At 37.7% G+C, this 18,068-nt stretch overlaps 1 protein-coding gene across 7 annotated transcripts in view; it reads left to right on the forward strand.

The window, feature by feature from the left end:
- LOC124165351 (CREB-regulated transcription coactivator 3-like) overlaps positions 1-18,068 on the forward strand; it is a 146,399-nt gene that overhangs the window by 93,224 nt on the left and 35,107 nt on the right. For 4 of the 7 annotated variants that reach the window (XM_046542714.1, XM_046542708.1, XM_046542709.1 and 1 more), the window contains 5 exons: positions 3,787-3,970; positions 5,464-5,644; positions 7,181-7,414; positions 9,038-9,091; positions 15,922-16,095. In XM_046542714.1, the coding sequence (XP_046398670.1) occupies positions 3,787-3,970; positions 5,464-5,644; positions 7,181-7,414; positions 9,038-9,091; positions 15,922-16,095 (827 nt within the window). The remainder of the gene's footprint in view (positions 1-3,786; positions 3,971-5,463; positions 5,645-7,180; positions 7,415-9,037; positions 9,092-15,921; positions 16,096-18,068) is intronic. The other 3 variants (XM_046542711.1, XM_046542712.1, XM_046542715.1) reach the window with 3 other exon arrangements.

Raw genomic sequence — 18,068 nt, forward strand, 5'->3', positions numbered from 1 at the left:
TTCCTTATGCACTGATGAGACAATGTTATCTTCTGTTAAGGGAGGGTATTGGTAACACATTTCAGGTCTAATTTCATTTTTTTTTTCACCTTCGGTTTCTCGTGTTTTTTTCGGGAGTGGCACATTTCAATGCCTATATCCTTCTATGTTTCAAGTGGAAGCTTGAGGTAATATATCACCACACAATGTTTCAAATTACATTTCCAGAGCTTTTTTCCCTTCCGTCAGTTGTCGCTCATACCTAACCGAGTGAGGAGCACATCAGTATACCAAAATTATTCGCTGTGTCTCTGCCTTCGATACGGAAGTGATAACCAGTTTAGTGAATATATCATGTGTACTCCGCTACGCATTATTGGGGGAAGGAAACATTTTAACGAAGAAGAAATCGAGCGTATGTTTCATTCTGACAGTTCGGCTTCCACCAACGACCTTAAAGGATTTTCTGAAGGAGACACCGCTAATTCATGGTGTCTGAGGAGTTGTATGAATCCTCAGTCAGGTAATCTTTCTTCTTCTAATACAGGTATGATTCCCCATTTGATTTTTGTTCACTTTCTAATAACTCCTGCGGTAATGTTTAGATACTTCTAGTGAGGTGATTCATCCCACGCTTATGGAAAGAAAGCTTGGGAGATAGGACTCATTTTGTGGGAACCATTAGGAAAAATAGGAAAGGGCTTTTAAGAGAAATAACGATTGCTAAATTAAAGAAAGGCATTTCAGTGCTATGAAAAACTTGTGGAGCAACGGTAAAGAAATGGAAAGATAAGCGCGACGTATTGATGATCTCCACCACCATCAGATAAGAGATAATCCCAACGGGGAAATAAATCGAAGAGGGGAAATGGGAAGTGGTTACTAAGCCAAAGATGGTGATTGAGTGCAATAAAATAAAGGGAGGAATTGACATTGCCGACACCTTTTTGTATCACTGCACCCATCGAAAAACAGTAAGGTGGTACTACAAGGTGGCCGATGATGCTCTTTTTGGGACTTGCATTGTAAATGCTTTTATACTGCAGAATGAAACACGGAATCCAGCTGCCCACAGCCCTCCAGCAGTTAAGACGATAAATTATAGACGAATGGCTACATATTCCTTGGGATTCCGTTGATAGGGCCTAAAAAAATCAACACACTACCTGGTGAATACAAATAACACTGATCGAAGTCATCAAAGTCAGGTAATTTAGAGGATAAAATTATCAAACATAAAATTGAGAATTAGTATTTTTCGCACTATTTTTAGCGCTGTTTCTTCATTTTAGAAAAGCCCGTGTTTGCTGTCGCGGATGTTACAAAGAATTCACTAAGACGATGAGCCGCAAAGTTGCCCTCGGTAAAGCCAAACGTATTTCTACCAAATGTATGATCTGTCTGGACCAGCCATACCTATGCCTCCCAAATTTAAATCATTGCACAAATCATCTCCGGATACGATAGCAAATATTAATAAAAGGATAATTAACAATTAAAATTTGTTTTAATATTATTTTCAATCATAGGTTTTGAGTGTACACTAAAGCATTGGAACGCAGATCCAAATGCCTGAGCCGCCAAATGGTGTCTCATCAAATTTTAGGCATTGTCAAAAGTGGGGAGACGCCATATGGCGTCGCACGTGACTAAAGTTACAAGCGATAGCGCATCACATAATGAGTGTAAATATACCAATAAATATCAGTAAAACCCAGAGTTAGGCTCAATATCATCATTGCCATTTGGTAATAGGTTCGAAAATATTCACCTGGCACACGCGGAATGACAGCAGAATTTGGGCCCGGCAGCGAACGTGTTAATATATCATTTCTGTCAGACCTGGAAATATAGCGGGGTTCTAATTTGATGTCCTCCGTGTAGCTCTGAAAGACATGTATTCTCAATTGCTTAAGCAATCTAAGCCTAGCACGTAGCCTCTGAGTCTCTAGCAGCTCCTAGCCTAATTCATTCAACATCTCTGTAATGCTTAATTTATATTTACAACTTAAAATGAATTAAGCTCTTGCCGCACCACCTATGAGTTACTAAAAGGCTGTCAGAACACCCTGTCTGCACTACGTTCAGTTATTGGAAAAAAAAATTATTTACTCCATGTATTTATTCTTAATTATTATTCAGAACATAATCCTTTTTATTTGAAGTGATTGCAGTGTCCTGATATTTACAGTGCATACTTGGTATAACAGATTACAATTTCGTTTCGGGAACACTAGTGAGTAGACACAAACGAAAAGAAGACTTAGTTGACTTCCACTGATTTATTTTCTTGATACTACATGTTTCGATCCATAGAGGTCACTTTCAAGTACAACAAATTTGAATTTTAAGCAAGTATATACAGTGAGTCCTCGTTTAACGTTGTTGATTCGTTCCTGAAAAAGTCGACGTTAAGCGAAACAACGTTAAACGATGCAGTGTTTCCCATAAGAAACAATGTAAAAAATTTAAATTGGTTCTTAGCCATGTTCCTAACAATCCATTTCTTCGTGAAGAATCCAGAATTTCCCGGGCGAGAATCCAAGGAGGCCAATTATCGGAGCCGTAACTTTAAGCAGACTTTGTGACCAATCGGGAGACACCTGAATCAGGCCAAAACGAAAAAAATCTGAATCTGACACTCGGAAGCACGAGGATGAAGGGCGAGTCAATTTTCGTGATGATATGAATTCTTTAACCCGGCGGAAATCGCGAGAAACATTCATTACCGATTATTCACTTCAGCATGATAACGATTCATTCGAAACGAAACGAATTTTCATAACGAAAAGGTTGGGAAGAAGGCATTATTAAATGAAATATAAAAACTAAAAAGAAAGTATTTTAATGGCGAAACATCGATATTTTCAGTAACATAAGAAATTTTAATTGTAAAAACTCAACCGATCTCTCCAGCAGTTGCACCTTCTTCAATTCTTTTAATAATACCAAGTTTTTGTTCTAATATCGCCGTTTTTTCTTCACGTCTGAAGAACCGCCAGGATAGCCACTCTTCCTCGTGGACATTTTTTTCGGTTGGCATCAGAAAAATAAACGGATAATGGGTAAATGAGGCGATAATTATTCGCTCAGACGCATATTTAACATACGCTACCCACGCCAACCTTTTCTGTCGAGCGAAAATTACCAATCGCATTAAAATAGTAATATTTACTGTACATCAGATGCGCTTGCGTCCTATTCGCCATTCATTTTTTTTTCGCTGCGCATAATTTGAACAACGTTATCGCGAAGCAATAACGACATTAAATGATCAAGGGTTTCAATTTTTGGACAACGTTATCATGAAACAACGTTAAATGGGACGACGTTAAACGAGGACACACTGTATATTCCTTGAGGGTGTTGAGGGGAGGGGGTAAGGGTTGGGTTTGAAACCCCCCAGTGGAGGTTGCTTTGAGAATTGGGAAAAAACCAATCGCCACCAGCGCCATCCTCTAATGGTGGCAGTTGGTTTTTTTTTTTTTTTTTTTGTTGCTTTGCATCAATTATTTTAAAAATCCATCCAAAGGGGCAATCTTCTACAGAGGTAATGCGACTCTGTACTTTGTTATTGTCAGACAATTTTGAGTCCATGGGGTCATTTGTGCTCCCTAAGCCTTAGCCATAAAATAATGCAAATTATCTTTTGGAATGGCCGGGGAGGGAAACAGAATATTTTGGTGTAGAAACCAGGAAAATTCAGGAAATTTGAGACTCTAAATTAATGGTAAACCTGAACTAATTACAAAGATAGTATGTCTTTGCGCTTGAGTTGTAATACAATGTCTGTTTGGTGTGTTGCAGCCATGGATGGTCAGTATCTCGGTGGCTTTGGGGGAAGTAGTGGTGGAGTGGAAGGTGGGGGGGGCCCATGTGATCCTGGCGGTGGCGGCCGAATGTTACTCTCCTCAGCCTTGTCTTCACAACTGTGTGACGGAGGTGGAAGACCCAGATCCTGTTGTGATGTTCCCAGAGTGCCAGGCATCAAGTAAGACTTAAACTCCACTCAATCCAAAACATTGAGCCACACGAGTGCTAAGTGACGTTGTAGATTTTTACTACACCATTTAAACTTGTAGATTATTATCTTGTTGTTTGGATGACATTGCAGCACAGCTTTGCATCAAGTATAGCTTCAAATTCTTCTCATTTGAAGTACAGCGGACTCCCGTTTATCCAGCTGCGATTTATCCGGGTTGGGGAATATCCGTGCATGATTTTTTCTGCAATCTTTATAAAAAATAAAACTGGACGCAAAATCATCGGAATTACTGCAATAATGTGAGGATACATTGGGGTTATTATTTCCGTTAGAATCCCCTACGTAAAACGGAAGTGATCGCACACTAGCTGCATTGACGGGAGCACCTTGTTCCTGAAGCATTCGTGCAAACTACTTAACTGTATCCGTGATCACACAGCCACGGATGTGTGGTTTTGGAAACCAGGCCTTATATTGAGCAGTAATAATATGAGTTTAACCATGTTATCGCCGCTAAAAAGATTGCAAACTGGCAAAGAAAGCTCTCATTGAGTCCGGGAAGCACTCTAAAATAACAGAATACCTGCATAAATAACAATGTATTGCACGTTTGAGGTAAATAATGAGCATTGCAAGACATTTAAGTGTAAGTTTGGGTTATCCGTGTTTTCCAATTATTCGTGCCGTCTCTCCCCACCATTATTAGCCCATTAGGATAATCGGAAGTGCACTGTACTTACTCTTTTTGGTCATAATCTAATCATTTCAATACAAGTGGCTACATATGCAATGCTCATTCTATTAAAACTCTATTAAGCAATTTTAAGATAATACATTGCTGCCTCATGGAAGTTAAGTCTCTAAAATATTACGAAGTAGCTAAATTTCCAGTTTTACATTGGATGTTAATCCCAATTATAATGGTCAACAAGAAATTGCTGGATTTCAAATTGAATTGTGAGTTTGCTACATCTCTACCTGTTATGCTGCACCTATATATGATGTTACTATTTAAAGTTTGTAGCGAAGTATGTTTTAAATACATTTGAAAGCATAATCTTTTAATTTTACTCTCTCTTGACATAATTTTGAACTAAGCATGATGAGTGACATGCCCTTTTTGTAGCTTGAAAGGTGATTGGAAAATACATATGCGCATGCAATATAGATTTGATTTTTGGTAACAATCCTATTTATTGAAATTTTATTTCAATTGTTTGATATTATTGTGATGATAGTCATCAATCCCTTGTAATGCTCTACAATTGAATGTGCTTAATTTTGTATTATGCAGAAGTTTGTTTTTATCGTTCTCATTTAAAATTAGTTTATTTTGTGATGAATTGACTGAAATTTTACGTTATGTGAAAATTCCTGTTTATTCTCTTGAATTTGATGGGGTCTTAAGTCACTATATTTTCTGTCGGGATCATGTGATGGTTTTTAATGCTCGTTATTTCATTCGAAATATTTTTTTATATTGATTTTCATCAATAAAGTTGGATATTGGATTCCAGTATCTACCCAACCTCATCGCAGCAGGAGCCAGGCACCCTACAAATACCAAGTGGAAATAACACTGGTTCTTTACCAGATCTCACAAATTTCCACTTTCCTTCTCCTCTTCCAACACCTCTCGATGTAGAAGATCACAACAGTAGCTCCCCATATAGCAGTACTGTAAGTATCTCTAGTTAATGTATTATGTTTGCTGTCATTTTCATTAATAATATTGATTGATTGATCCATTGGGTTTTGGTTCTATAAGTGATAGTTCTGTGTTGAATTAATGGAGACCTATGGGTGTGGCTCTTATGACACATGTATCGTTATTCTTTAATTCCCTATCTGGCCTTCTGCTGGCCTCCATTTTAGGCATGTATAATTCAGACTCTTTAAATTAATGTTTGTAATTACCAAAGATGGATTGGTCGGTTCCATTCTGGTTCCCCTCCTGGCGGTGGTCCTTGGTTCCGTTTCCTAATAGAATGTTTCATTTTGATTGCCTAATTTTCAAAAGCTAATGATAATGATTTTGCTTTTTTATGATGAAAGCTATTGAAAAAGATGTATCATGTTTTATCACAAGTGTCTTTTTCTATAACATCACTTAATGTATGTATAGGGTATAAATTATGCTCGAGAAAAGTCTTCTTAGCAAGTCTTGTACAATGCATTTTGGTACTGATTCTTTTTGGCTTTAGTTCAGATTTCAGTTCTAAGCTGAAGAACTGGTGGGACCAAAGTAGTTTACTGTCCCTACCGTGTGGGAATTCTTGCCCAAAATATTTGTAGTATTAATATTGTGATTGATTGCTGGTGATGGAGCTTCCTCATGTGAGGAGTTTGGATGCTCCACAGAGCCTTGTCTCACTGATTGCAGAGCTCATGTCGTCTGCCATGCAGGAGCATTGTTGTTTGTGTTCGAACAATTTGTGAGAAGTGTGGGCCATGTTGCTTGGTAAGGGTAGTGGTGTGGCTGTTTGTTTTGATCCTCGTGCTGACATTCCAACGTGAAAGGTGTAGGTAGTGGTTGAGCATGGCGTATTTGCTGTCTAGCCAATGGTTTTCCCCGAGCAAAATTTTGATGCCTCATTATGTGCTGAAATAAAGAGCTAGAAGATGTCTTTGCTGATTACAGTTTGGGATCTGGACTGGGAATTGAACCACGGAACTTGATTCCTGGGATACACTGCAGACTACTATGCTATCCGTGTCCTTGATACCATGCCTTCCAAAATTGCTGTGGGATCAAGGAACGTGGATAGTATATTGGTCTGTGCAGTAGACTGGGAAGCCAAAGGTCTGTGGTTTGATTCCCAGTCCAGGGAAAATTCTTTCTCTTGAAAATTGATGTGAATGTGAACTAGGCTTTAATGTTGATGCTTATGTGCCCCTTGAATGATAATAATAATATAATAATATATTTTATTCCACATTATGGTACATGAAATTTTAACAGCTTAGTTTTTACAAGGTGGAATATAGCCCTGTGGTAAGGACCAGTTTTGGGGTTGCCACCTCTTAAATTAACAAACTGACAGCTGGCTGGTGCAGCTAAAACAAAAGAATATGCCATAACTTATAAGTCAAAGTATGCTTTTCTTTAATGTGTGTTCCTTTGAGAATAATTTGAAGGATTGAAACATTAAAACAAATGCAGTAATTACCATTATCCATAGAAATATGATACGATTTCTCCATGAATATTTTCAGAGTCCTCAGGGAGGCACAAGTCCTACAACGCTGTCCCCCACGAGTGGGGGGGGCCTGTCATCGTCGCCCCGCCAGCACCAGGGAGCAAGGTTCTCTTTCGGACAGCCCTCCAGCTCCCCGCCCTCTCCCATTCCCGTTCAGCAAGGCGGCCTTAGCCCGGGACACTCTCCCACGCCCAATCACAGGCAACCCCAGCAACCACCCAACATGGGATCCAATTTATCCCATTCTCCGGTAAGATTGACAGGAGAAAAATCTTGTCATGTGCTTGAAATTTTCTCTCTCCTGGCTGAGTACAGTGCCTCAGTACTCCTCGCTGCTGCATGTCAAGTAGAGATATCAGCAAATTAGTTGAAAATAGATTGCTTGCTAAAGAGTAAATCACTAAAACTTAACTGAGTCATGCATATTTTTTGCCTTTTATTTTCTTAGTTATGTCCTTTTTTTCTCTATATCATTTGATGATTTGCATACTTCACATCTTTTATGTTTTTGGGGATAACTGTAGGTTATGTGCCTCTTTAATTTTATTTGGAAAATTTTAACTTTTTTGTTTTAACATCCATGTTTTCTAGCTTTCAGAGTATGCAATGAATTAGAATGTTATCTATTTATTTACTATTTATTGAAGTTGACAAGTGCGGCTCCATTTGCGCACAATTTCATTAGATGTAAATTGTAGGTCTACCTATTGCCTCCTGATTGCTAATGCATCAGCAACTTAAGTTGAAACCATATTATTGATTTCCATTCCAATATTCTTTTTAGTAATATTTTTCTTACAAATGAAAGCCTTTGTAATTGATTGAAATACTCACCTCGCTGTGGATATGAAATACTCACCTCGCTGTGAATATTTAAGGCTGAGCATTTATAGTTAAAGTCAAACTCATCAATGTGCTATGTTATCTTGGAACTCTAAATCCATTAGTTGATTATGGGAGGCATCTGAGGGCTGTTATGGTATGACCCTTTAAATAATTTGTTACGTAGTTTTATCAGTGAAGACTTATTGGGAAGTGGATGAACAGTTTGCACCCATGAATGAAATGGGCTGACTTTTAGATATAGCCGTTTAGGATAAATACTCTGTTTAAAAAATTTCTCATTCGATACCCAATGTGGGATCATTAGTTTTTATATAATTACTATTACTGGTTGATTTCATGTTTGGGTTCTCTTTATGAGAGGCTTGTTCTATTTCTTAGTCCCACAAATTTGTACATACTTCTTAATCCTACCTATTTAACTGTGGAAAGTGTTGATTATGTGTCAATTTTTCAAAAGAAATGGGTTGTCTTAGACTCTTTCATGGGGAGCCGTACCTATCTCTTGGTTGACCGAGCTTTTCCTACTGTAACGTGACATGATGGGAGTGGCTGAGTGATTATGTGAGTCACCATAGTTATAAATCATGTAATTGCAGGAAAGCATTGGTCATGAAAAGTAGTTATGCTCAAGTAATTAACTAGTCTCCTAAGAGACTTGGGAAGATAATCTCTGCCTAAATCTTTAGAACTTTATGTACTCCTTTTAAGTCTTGAAGTCGATTGGTATTGGATGAGATAATGGAAATCTCATTTAATGATTTTATGAGCAGGTAAATGTGATAAATGCTAGTGAGCTAGTCAAATGGCTCATTGAGTCTGCAAATATGTTGCCTCTCCCCTAAAAATGACCACAATGTCGCCCATGCATACTGTGTGCATTATTGAAGTGCCTAACTTCTTTGACTGTCCTCAAGGCTAAGGAAGCATCGTGAAAGCTGGAAAATATGGTGTATGGCTTTAATAATTATCACCATTTATGTTACTTTAGTAAGTCTTCTGTTTTGCCTATTTTTAAACATTATTTCAGAATCACCTTTCAGTACCATCCCTTGTCAGCTCCAGTTTCCTGCATTCGTGTAAGGTTAGTTTCATAGCTTAGTGCTTAGCATATGCATGTAATTCATCTGCATTCTGAGGAAGTCCTTAGTTATCTCTTGCCATTCTGATATTAATTTTTGCTTGAGTTAATATTTAGCCATTGTTTTATTAGAAAGGAAAGGATTTGTTTCTCTTGGGAACCAGTTATATGTCTACAAGCCTAAGTTGTGAAAATTACAAAAAGTTTTTTGTGCACTTACTGGTTCTAGCTGTGATTTTGTGTTTGTTGTCAGTGGATTGCCATAGTGTATGTGCTCCTGGCTTGCACAGCTCCCTTTAATCTCTGCTTTTGATTCTATGCTGCAGTCAAATCAGGATGTCTTGAGGTCATCTGTGAAATTTTGGAGGGAAAGGAATACATCTGTTTTTAATGATGGCATTGCTCAAAGTTTAAGAATTACACTCGATGTGTGTCTACATTTTCATTCACTTTCATAATGAAGCTACTTCCTTGTTGTAGGCAAAGGCATTTCATCATTTCACTAAATTAAATTTTGGTAGATTTTGAAGGTAGTTTTCTCATAGAACTTTGAGTTTTCTAAACAATAGGCTAGTTTCCTTCATCGAAGAAAACGAAAGGCATTGATTGTGATTCGTTACCCACCATTAGTGTATTCATCATAATCAAATTATTTGATTTTAGAAAACCCAGTTTAGACGACTTTTAATGGTCACTTTTAACCTCATTTGAAAAAAGGCCAATGCAATGCCACTCCACGTGACGTCACAGGGACCTAGATGCTATACGAGTAGTCAGGAGTTTAACATCGTTTGAGATTACCAAAGCATGCATGTGGCACAGAGCTCAGGGAAACGTCTCTAATAATCACCAATTAAAATTGCCTAAGGTCCGAAAGTGCCCTTCGTTTTATAGGGTATTAATAATCCTTATTTAAGCCAAGCGCTACCTTCTAGCTGGGTACTCTGCTACCTGCTAGCAACCTACATTGCAGCGGCGCACATATCCTCGCACCAAGGTCACCTCACAGGGTGACAGCTGGAACCAGAATGACGTTACACGGGCTTTTCCCAGCATCCATACTTAGCTGCGCGTGAAAATTTTCACTTTTCATTTAATCGCAAAAAAAGATATCATCATTTAAAAATCTAAAAGCGTGAAATGTTCACTCTAGGAGTAATAATTAGATATGGGTCGAATAGCAGATTTCTCGAACTCTTATATCGAATTCAAGTATTAAATCATTGCTCGAATATTCAAGTACAGGCGGTCCCCGACTTTCGTACACAATGCGTTCCCGAAAACTTGTACGAAAGTCGAATGTACGAAAGTCGAACCATTGACTTCCATACTAATTAGGGGTTACGTTCCAGAAGAGCGGAATATACGTACTGAAGCCTTTTTTTTCACGGAATTCATTTCAATTGACTTAATTTTAATAATATGTTAATAAAACTCCTCAAATCATCTAATTTCTTTCGAAAATACGCAGAAAATGCAAATAAAAGTTTAAAAAACAAGAACTCCGTTGGCTATCGAGTGAAACTTCCTCTTGGCGTTTAAGTTGACATTCCACTTATTACGTCCACTATAAATAAAAAGACATATCAAGAAGCATAATAAAATGTAATTGTTGAACCCGCACTCTGGATACCTTTTAATTTTTACACCAAGATTCGACATTTGGCAGGTGACATTCGTGATCGCGTATATTTCGCATGTTTTTGAAAAAAGACAAAAGACAAACTGAATTCGTGTGATATTTCATGCAATATCGTTGCTGAAGGTGTATATGAATTAAACAGCACTCAAACGAAAAAACACAATTAGAAAGAAGATCTTACTAGTTGAAAGCTGTTTGATGACATCTAGTCAACTTCTTTTGAAAAATATCTTCAATGAAGGCTTTCTTCTTCTTTTGATAAAGGAGCCTGTAGCAGGCAATCTCTCTCGCAAATCAATCACCTAGATTAGAGTCAACTACCAACAATTCCCTTCATTGTATACGTTCGTATTGTTCGCATATACTGCCATTTGAAACAATTGAATGTTGGGATGCGCAATAAACATCGCGGGAATTTAAAAAAAATTTCAGACCAACGTCCAAAAGTCCGAATTTAGCGTACGAAAGTCAAGTAAAAGGTGTCAATTTTGAACATACGAAAGTGCGAATTGTACGAAAGTCGAGTGTACGAAAGTCGAGGACCGCCTGTACCTCGAATTTCAAATACTGGAATTGCGCAAAACATATTTAACATACCTTTCTTCTATTTCACTTGATGAATGTATAAATAAAATGGTATACAGTGGATCCTCAATCTATTGTTTTTCAGGGGGGACAAAAAAAAACAATGAATGCGGGAATGTTTGACGAGGTTGCCTATGCAGCAGGAAACCCTGGATTTTGGCGAGTAATTGAGATTTCCTTAAAAGGATTCAAACCGGAATTTAGCTGATTAATGGAATATTTTAATTCTATGGAAACAATTAGAGCATGTAGTTGTTTCAACTATCATCTCTTTCAAATATCCTAACCACCTCGGGAAAAAATGATTGCATGCCGCCTCGGCATTTACACTGCTATGATGGATTTCTATCTGATGTATGCATTCTTATCTACAAAACGCCAATTCAGCGGCATGCCGATCTGATACTCGGCTTCATTCAACTTCTTATTTTCAACAGGTAGCTCGCTTTACCCTCACTCCTACTGTAAAGTGCTAGCGGACAATCTGAGGCTTTTGCAAAATAGAAGAGCTTCTGCACCGGTTTCTCTTCTTCAATTATTTTTAGTCCATCTTTGGAAGGTCTCACGAGATAAGCAGATGAATTCGAATTGCTAGCAGGGAGAAACCAAATATCCTGAGAAAATATCCCTTCGTCTGTGAATGTGACAATAGAGATTTATAGCATAACTAATAAATTGTAACTTGATATATATTTTTGGAGAAAATACCGCATCAACTTCTGAGAAGCTCAGCTACGAGGATATCGAGTTTTGCCAGAATTCGAAGTCTCCGTCGTATTTTGACATTTATTTCCTCACGTAAAATGCTTAAATAAAGTCAGAAATACGTAGTGATTGGTCGTATTCTTTTTTAAATTATGCGCACATTACTAATATTTCAATCCAATAAAGGTGTAATATAAATTGCCGAAAGTCATTGTTAGACATCTTTTGGGCTAATAGATGACTCATGCTGCTCTTGACCTCCAGAAATGGGGAACTTTGAAGCAGGTAGGCAGAAAAAGGTCAATGGGGGGAGAAAGAGGGAAGGGTGAAACATGGTTCTATTATTCACCTGTAACTTGATATTTTCTTTTGAAGCTTTTTATTTATGGTCTTCGTAATAGGGACCCTGAGTGGGCCTTTTGTTTGATTTCGGAGAAGAGGAAAGTGTCATAGGAGGGGCCGGGGGCTGATGGATGGAGGGGGTTGCGGATTTTCAGAATTGTGCTACTTAGTTACTATTCAACGGCACTGAGGTTCTCCTGGTGGGAGAAACTGGGTGTTTTCGGAATATTTCACTCAATCATTTTTGGTTCCCCATGTCGAACTCTTCTTTTCACCGCTCTAATCCACGAATTTGATGTAGTTCGTCAACTTGCCTAAAACGGTGCTGCATGCACTAAACTAATATAGTTCTCTACATTTGTCCGAGTCAACTACCAACGATGTGCGTGCGACAGTGTATGGCTGTGAATTCAAAATATTCGAGGTCATACCTTTAGCATAATTATTCGAGATCTTGAATATCGAATACTTTCTAGTATTCGAGTATTTGCTGATACTCTTTGCACACCTCTAGTAATAATCTTTCAATTTAGGCTATAAAAAATGATAGGAAACCACCCTATTGCTTAAATTTGGCTCTTTCACAAGTAACTCCTAAAATTCTTATGGCATATCTTGAAGGTCTAATGGAAGTAAATGAAAATACATATCTGAAAGCGTATTTCTAAAATTTTATCTGCTTAGTAGTTTTAACCTTTCTCCAATGCTCTTTCCATAGCATCTGTAATTGTTCAATATCGACAAAGGCTTATCATGATTAGATCGTGCTATAATTGTCCTTAATTTTGCCTTAAATCTCATCGAAATTTTAACATAGAAGTCCCTCAAGGATTTTTCAATGATGTTTACAGCAGGAATACTTCAATTTTACTCATGCAGGGGATATTGGCATTGCTGGAAGATTTCTGAGAACGGGAGAGATGAAAGTGAGATGTGTTTGCTTGCATGATTTTTCACCGTTTTAGAAGAAGTTCATGTGGGAACTATTTTTGAAGCTAATCGCAGCCTATTTTAGTATTTATTTGGTCTCTGAAATTTCATTGGACAGAGTAAGCCCTCTCATTTCAATTTTAAAATAAATCGTTTTAAAACTGTTAGATACTGTTATGTTTGCATGCAAACTTCAAAGGCTGCCCAAGATCTCCAAACCCAGTTGCAGTATTTCCATGCCCCCTTTTCACTTAATTCTTTTTGCTTTGGGTTGCGGATCCTTGTGGAGTTTCAAGATATGGTATAACAGGGTGAGATGACCTGAGTCAATTTTTTATCTTGTTTCATTCCAACTAACTATAAAGTGAATTTTATATAGTTTAGGTTATCATTGAATTTACTTCGATCAAAGAATCGTAGATAGGAGGAAAAGAAGAGATACGATGAAAACAAAATATTTCTCATTCAACCATTCTCTCGTTAATTTCTTAATTAAAGCTATTTTATTCTCTCGCCAAGTACAAAATAAGAAAGCACAGAAGTTGCCTCCCACTATTCATGAGTAAATGATGTCATTATAGTTCTGTTTGGTTCACTTGTTTTCGTAGTACCTTTTAATGTGGGAAACAACCGCTCACCAGAGTGTAAGCAACAGTGAACCATGTGCACAAGGAGGCTGAGGAGTGGTGGAGAAGTGGCAAATCGCTCAGCATGAATTCATGAACTCATCTGCGAGAGAGTTGAGGCAATTGATTGATGGAGGCACTTTGCTGCAAGCAACTCTTGAAGCAGGCAAAGGATTCAGAAATGGAAAAATATCAGTCTCTTTATTTTTCAAACTGTGTCAAAGTTGGTAATTTTAAAACCTGGTGGATGAGACCATTGTATTGCAAACACTGCTAAGAGTAAACGTGATTGGTTGGCTGCACATAGGTTCTACTCGAAGCTAGTTTCTAACTAGTACTTCATTACTAGGATGAAAACAACCATACGAGTTAGGAAGGTAGTGACGATGGTCTGTGGCAGCAGCCAATGGGGCTAATTTAATGTGATTCTGATAGGCACGCAGGGTTGCAATCATAGAATATCCACTCGGAAATAGACCTGAATGGGAAACACATACTACTTGCTGTTCCAACACATTTTGGCATCTTAACTATGTGGGACCAAAACTTTATTGTCATGCCTCTTGAACAAGGCCACTAGAGCTCCACTACAAAATCAACGGACTGAATGGTATGCACTTTAAATGAGGAAGTTATATTGCTTCACCCTGAACATAGTGTTGCTGTTCAGAATAGTATTAATAGTATGATAAAAGAGTTGGTATACAATTTATTTTTTGATGGTCTATGAAATTAATGAACAGCACAATATTTCATGATGGAGAGATATTTGTTATCCTATTAGGAGTATCCACAACCATGCTCACAGAAATCTTGGACTGTAAAGGTATTTCCGTTGTGAGCAAGACCAAACAATGCCAGAAATATCCCTTTATAAAGCTATTTACATGGACCATTCTCTCATGAGAAATCACATCATTATAATTTTATTTTTAATACAATACAATTTTCATATAATTGTAAACATTAATGGCTTTAGACCTCACCAATTGCTACCACCTTTAAACACCGTGCTCTAATTATTTGTTACAATTATTTTTGTATTTCCTGATTTGGATGCATAATGGGAAAGTAGTAATTTGATGACTCTTTCGGCAATGCAGATGTAGTGAGCCTCTTCCATCTGAAGTTAGAGTAAGGAAACAGTATTTTCTGTCATTCATGGGATGTTTGCATCAAAACGCGTATACTTACAGTACAAGTTATTATGTATTTCTTAACATTGTGACCCACAAATCATGTACTGTTGGGCATATCCATGATTTTTAAATTTTAACTCAATATAAACAAAAAGCCAATTTGTTGAATTAGGTAAACATAGTCTGCTTATATTAATAATTTTTGCAAAACAGGGCATTAACCTACCGGATGAAGCTCAAGGACGATTTGCTGAGTCTGGTATCTTATCAAATGAATGGAATTGCAGTTTCTCTTCCAACCTTGCACCCTTCATCTTTTTTGCATGGCTTAATGGGAAGAAAAAACCTCAATATTTGCCCACTACAGGATTTCACTGATTCATAGTTGTTTTTCCCCAGCTATTAGGATGTTTTTAATTAATTTTATTCCTTTTATTTCACCTGACTGTTGCCGTAAAAATATTATTTCATGGTTGTATATGTGTTACAATTCTTGCAATTCTCTTTTGTTATAATGTGATTCTTATAAATATTAATGAGCAAACTCAGAAGTTTTATGTAGTTGAGCAAGATATGTTTTGAGAACTTTGTTCAGTTCTACTCATTTCTTTTCAGTCATTTTTAATATGATTGCTTTACTTCTTGATTTAATCTTGTTTATCTGTAGCTTTAAGTTTTAGTATTTTATCGAATTCTCTTCAATTAATGTCATTTCCTTAATCATTTTGTAGTAATATTGGCTCCTTGTTCCTTTGTAGCTATATTGGTTTTAATTTCCTTTTGTTTTTATCATTTTATTTTGTGTTAAGACCCCAGGCCCTTGTGACATCTATTCATTTTGGGGGTCCCATTTTTACCTTGCAGGGTCTCACCTTTGATAACAGTAGTAATATGCAGATGGATTCTTTCCAACAAAATCGCTATATGTACCAACAACCTCATCAGCCTTCCAATCAGCCACAGCACCAACTCCACCATCGACAGCAGCAGTCCCAGCGCAGCCCACCTCTTTTGTCAAACTCACAAAGCATCCCGACGGTATGTTTTTGACACTCACCCATGCCGGATGACATTCACCAGAAACACGGTTCTACACATGCATGTAGGCAGCATACTTATTCGAAAGAATTTAGTAGAATGGCATGCTAGCTTTGCCGCTGTTCTTGGAATAAATTTGAGTGACAATTTTGTAATCCTGCTTCGACTCTCATTTTCCATGCTCTGGAGGTGGTTTGAGAGGGAAAGGACCTCTGAAACTAAATAATGTTCCTCATGGCGTCCTAACTTATTTTTGATAAATATCTAAATTACCTCTTTTAACTTCTCATATTCCATGTGACCAATATTCTTCAAGTGTAAGTTCTTTGGTGTTGGAACAAAAATTCATTTTGTCAGCCAAACATATTGACCAATTTATGATAGTGTAATGTGCAAATCAGTGGAAAAAGTGCTTTTCAGTCAAGCAATTGAGTCGCATACGGAGCTACAGTTAATCCACCCTCTCCTTAATTAATCCTGTTCCAATTTTCCCTGCACAATATTGTGCCTAATCGCTCACCCCGCAGTTCGACTCAATAGTTTGGGTGGTTATTTGAGGGAAAACTCAGTCCAGACTGAGCCAATTGGGGTGGTCAAAAGGCCTCACCCAAGATTTGAATTCAGGACTTTTCCAATGGTCAGAGCAGCCCAACTCGCCAGGCTCCCTGCAGAATGCTGTGCTGAAGGTAATGCAATTCCCTGTGTTGAGCTTCAGCATTTACTTGGCATTTTAGAAAATTCCATGTTGAATGGTTATCGATGCACCTTGGATTTTGTCTTTCACCCCTTTCAACTTCAAAACTGATGGGAATGATTTTATCCAGTCCTTTTTTTCACCGGAAAGAGCAAGTCATTCATGTGGAACTTTCAGGCATTAATATTATATGGATAAATTATTAGAAAAGAAGAAAGAATTAATGATATGCATTCCTCCCAGGGTTGTCATCTTTTTTTTTCACTTTCATTATTGTCTGAAAGAAGCGAACTGTAAGTAAAGACTTTGGTTGTGTTTAGTTTTGGCATTCACTAGAAATAACGACTGTCTTCAGGCACATTTTCCTCCCAAGTTATAGGAAACATTGCTTCTACCATTACACCCATGTCTCGTATAGCGCAAGGGATGCGTTCCTTGGGGTCTTTGCGCTATACGAATTTACGTTATACGAGAGCGTTTTAACATAGGGAAGATAGGGATGCGTTCCTGGTAGCATAGGTCTTGGGTATTGAATTTCCTCTAAAACATCTATATTCCCATAAAAAGCCTTAGAAAACATTATTTCTATAAATATTTATAGTTTAAAACATCTTTAAAGTTAGTATTCGCGCATTCAAAGACTTTTATTCACGTTAAAAAAAATTCTTACGTGCTTTCGAAATTCCATCCTGTCGTGCGGGTGGGCTAACATCTGCTATCTCAGGGGATCGTAATGCGTTGCCGGCAGTTGATGATTTTTCAAACTAGTCTAAAAACAACTATTGTGTCACCCAGGCCCTTTTGTCTCTCATCGAAATGACAGGAAAATGCTACTTTAAATGCCATTTCATAGCTAGCGGAGTTTATGAATGATAAATCATTTTAATTTGAAGTCCTCAGAGTCATTAGCAGCTACGTGAAACAGTCTTTAAATGCCTTGAAACCTGACCCAGGTTTTCCTTCCCTGAAAATGAATGAACGAGAATGCATTCTTTTCCAAAATAATATCGTCTCATCAACACTAAAAACTAGTTGAGGGGGAAAGGAGCCACTTTCAATAACAGCTTGGAGTTCATCAGAAAATGTTGTGGTGGCTGCGCTATCAACACTTGCAGATTCACCTGATATCGCCGCACTGAAAATACCTGCTTGCCGTTTAAATTCTGGAACGAACCGGAGCTTTCACTTAATGTCTCGGAGCGATTACCACTCGTCTTTTTGTACTGATTCACCATGAACTTTCCGTATGTGTAGACCGCTTGGTTGAAGTTGGTGCGGC

The sequence above is a fragment of the Ischnura elegans genome, chromosome 9 (assembly GCF_921293095.1).
Source record: "Ischnura elegans chromosome 9, ioIscEleg1.1, whole genome shotgun sequence".
NCBI classification, from domain to species: domain Eukaryota; kingdom Metazoa; phylum Arthropoda; class Insecta; order Odonata; family Coenagrionidae; genus Ischnura; species Ischnura elegans.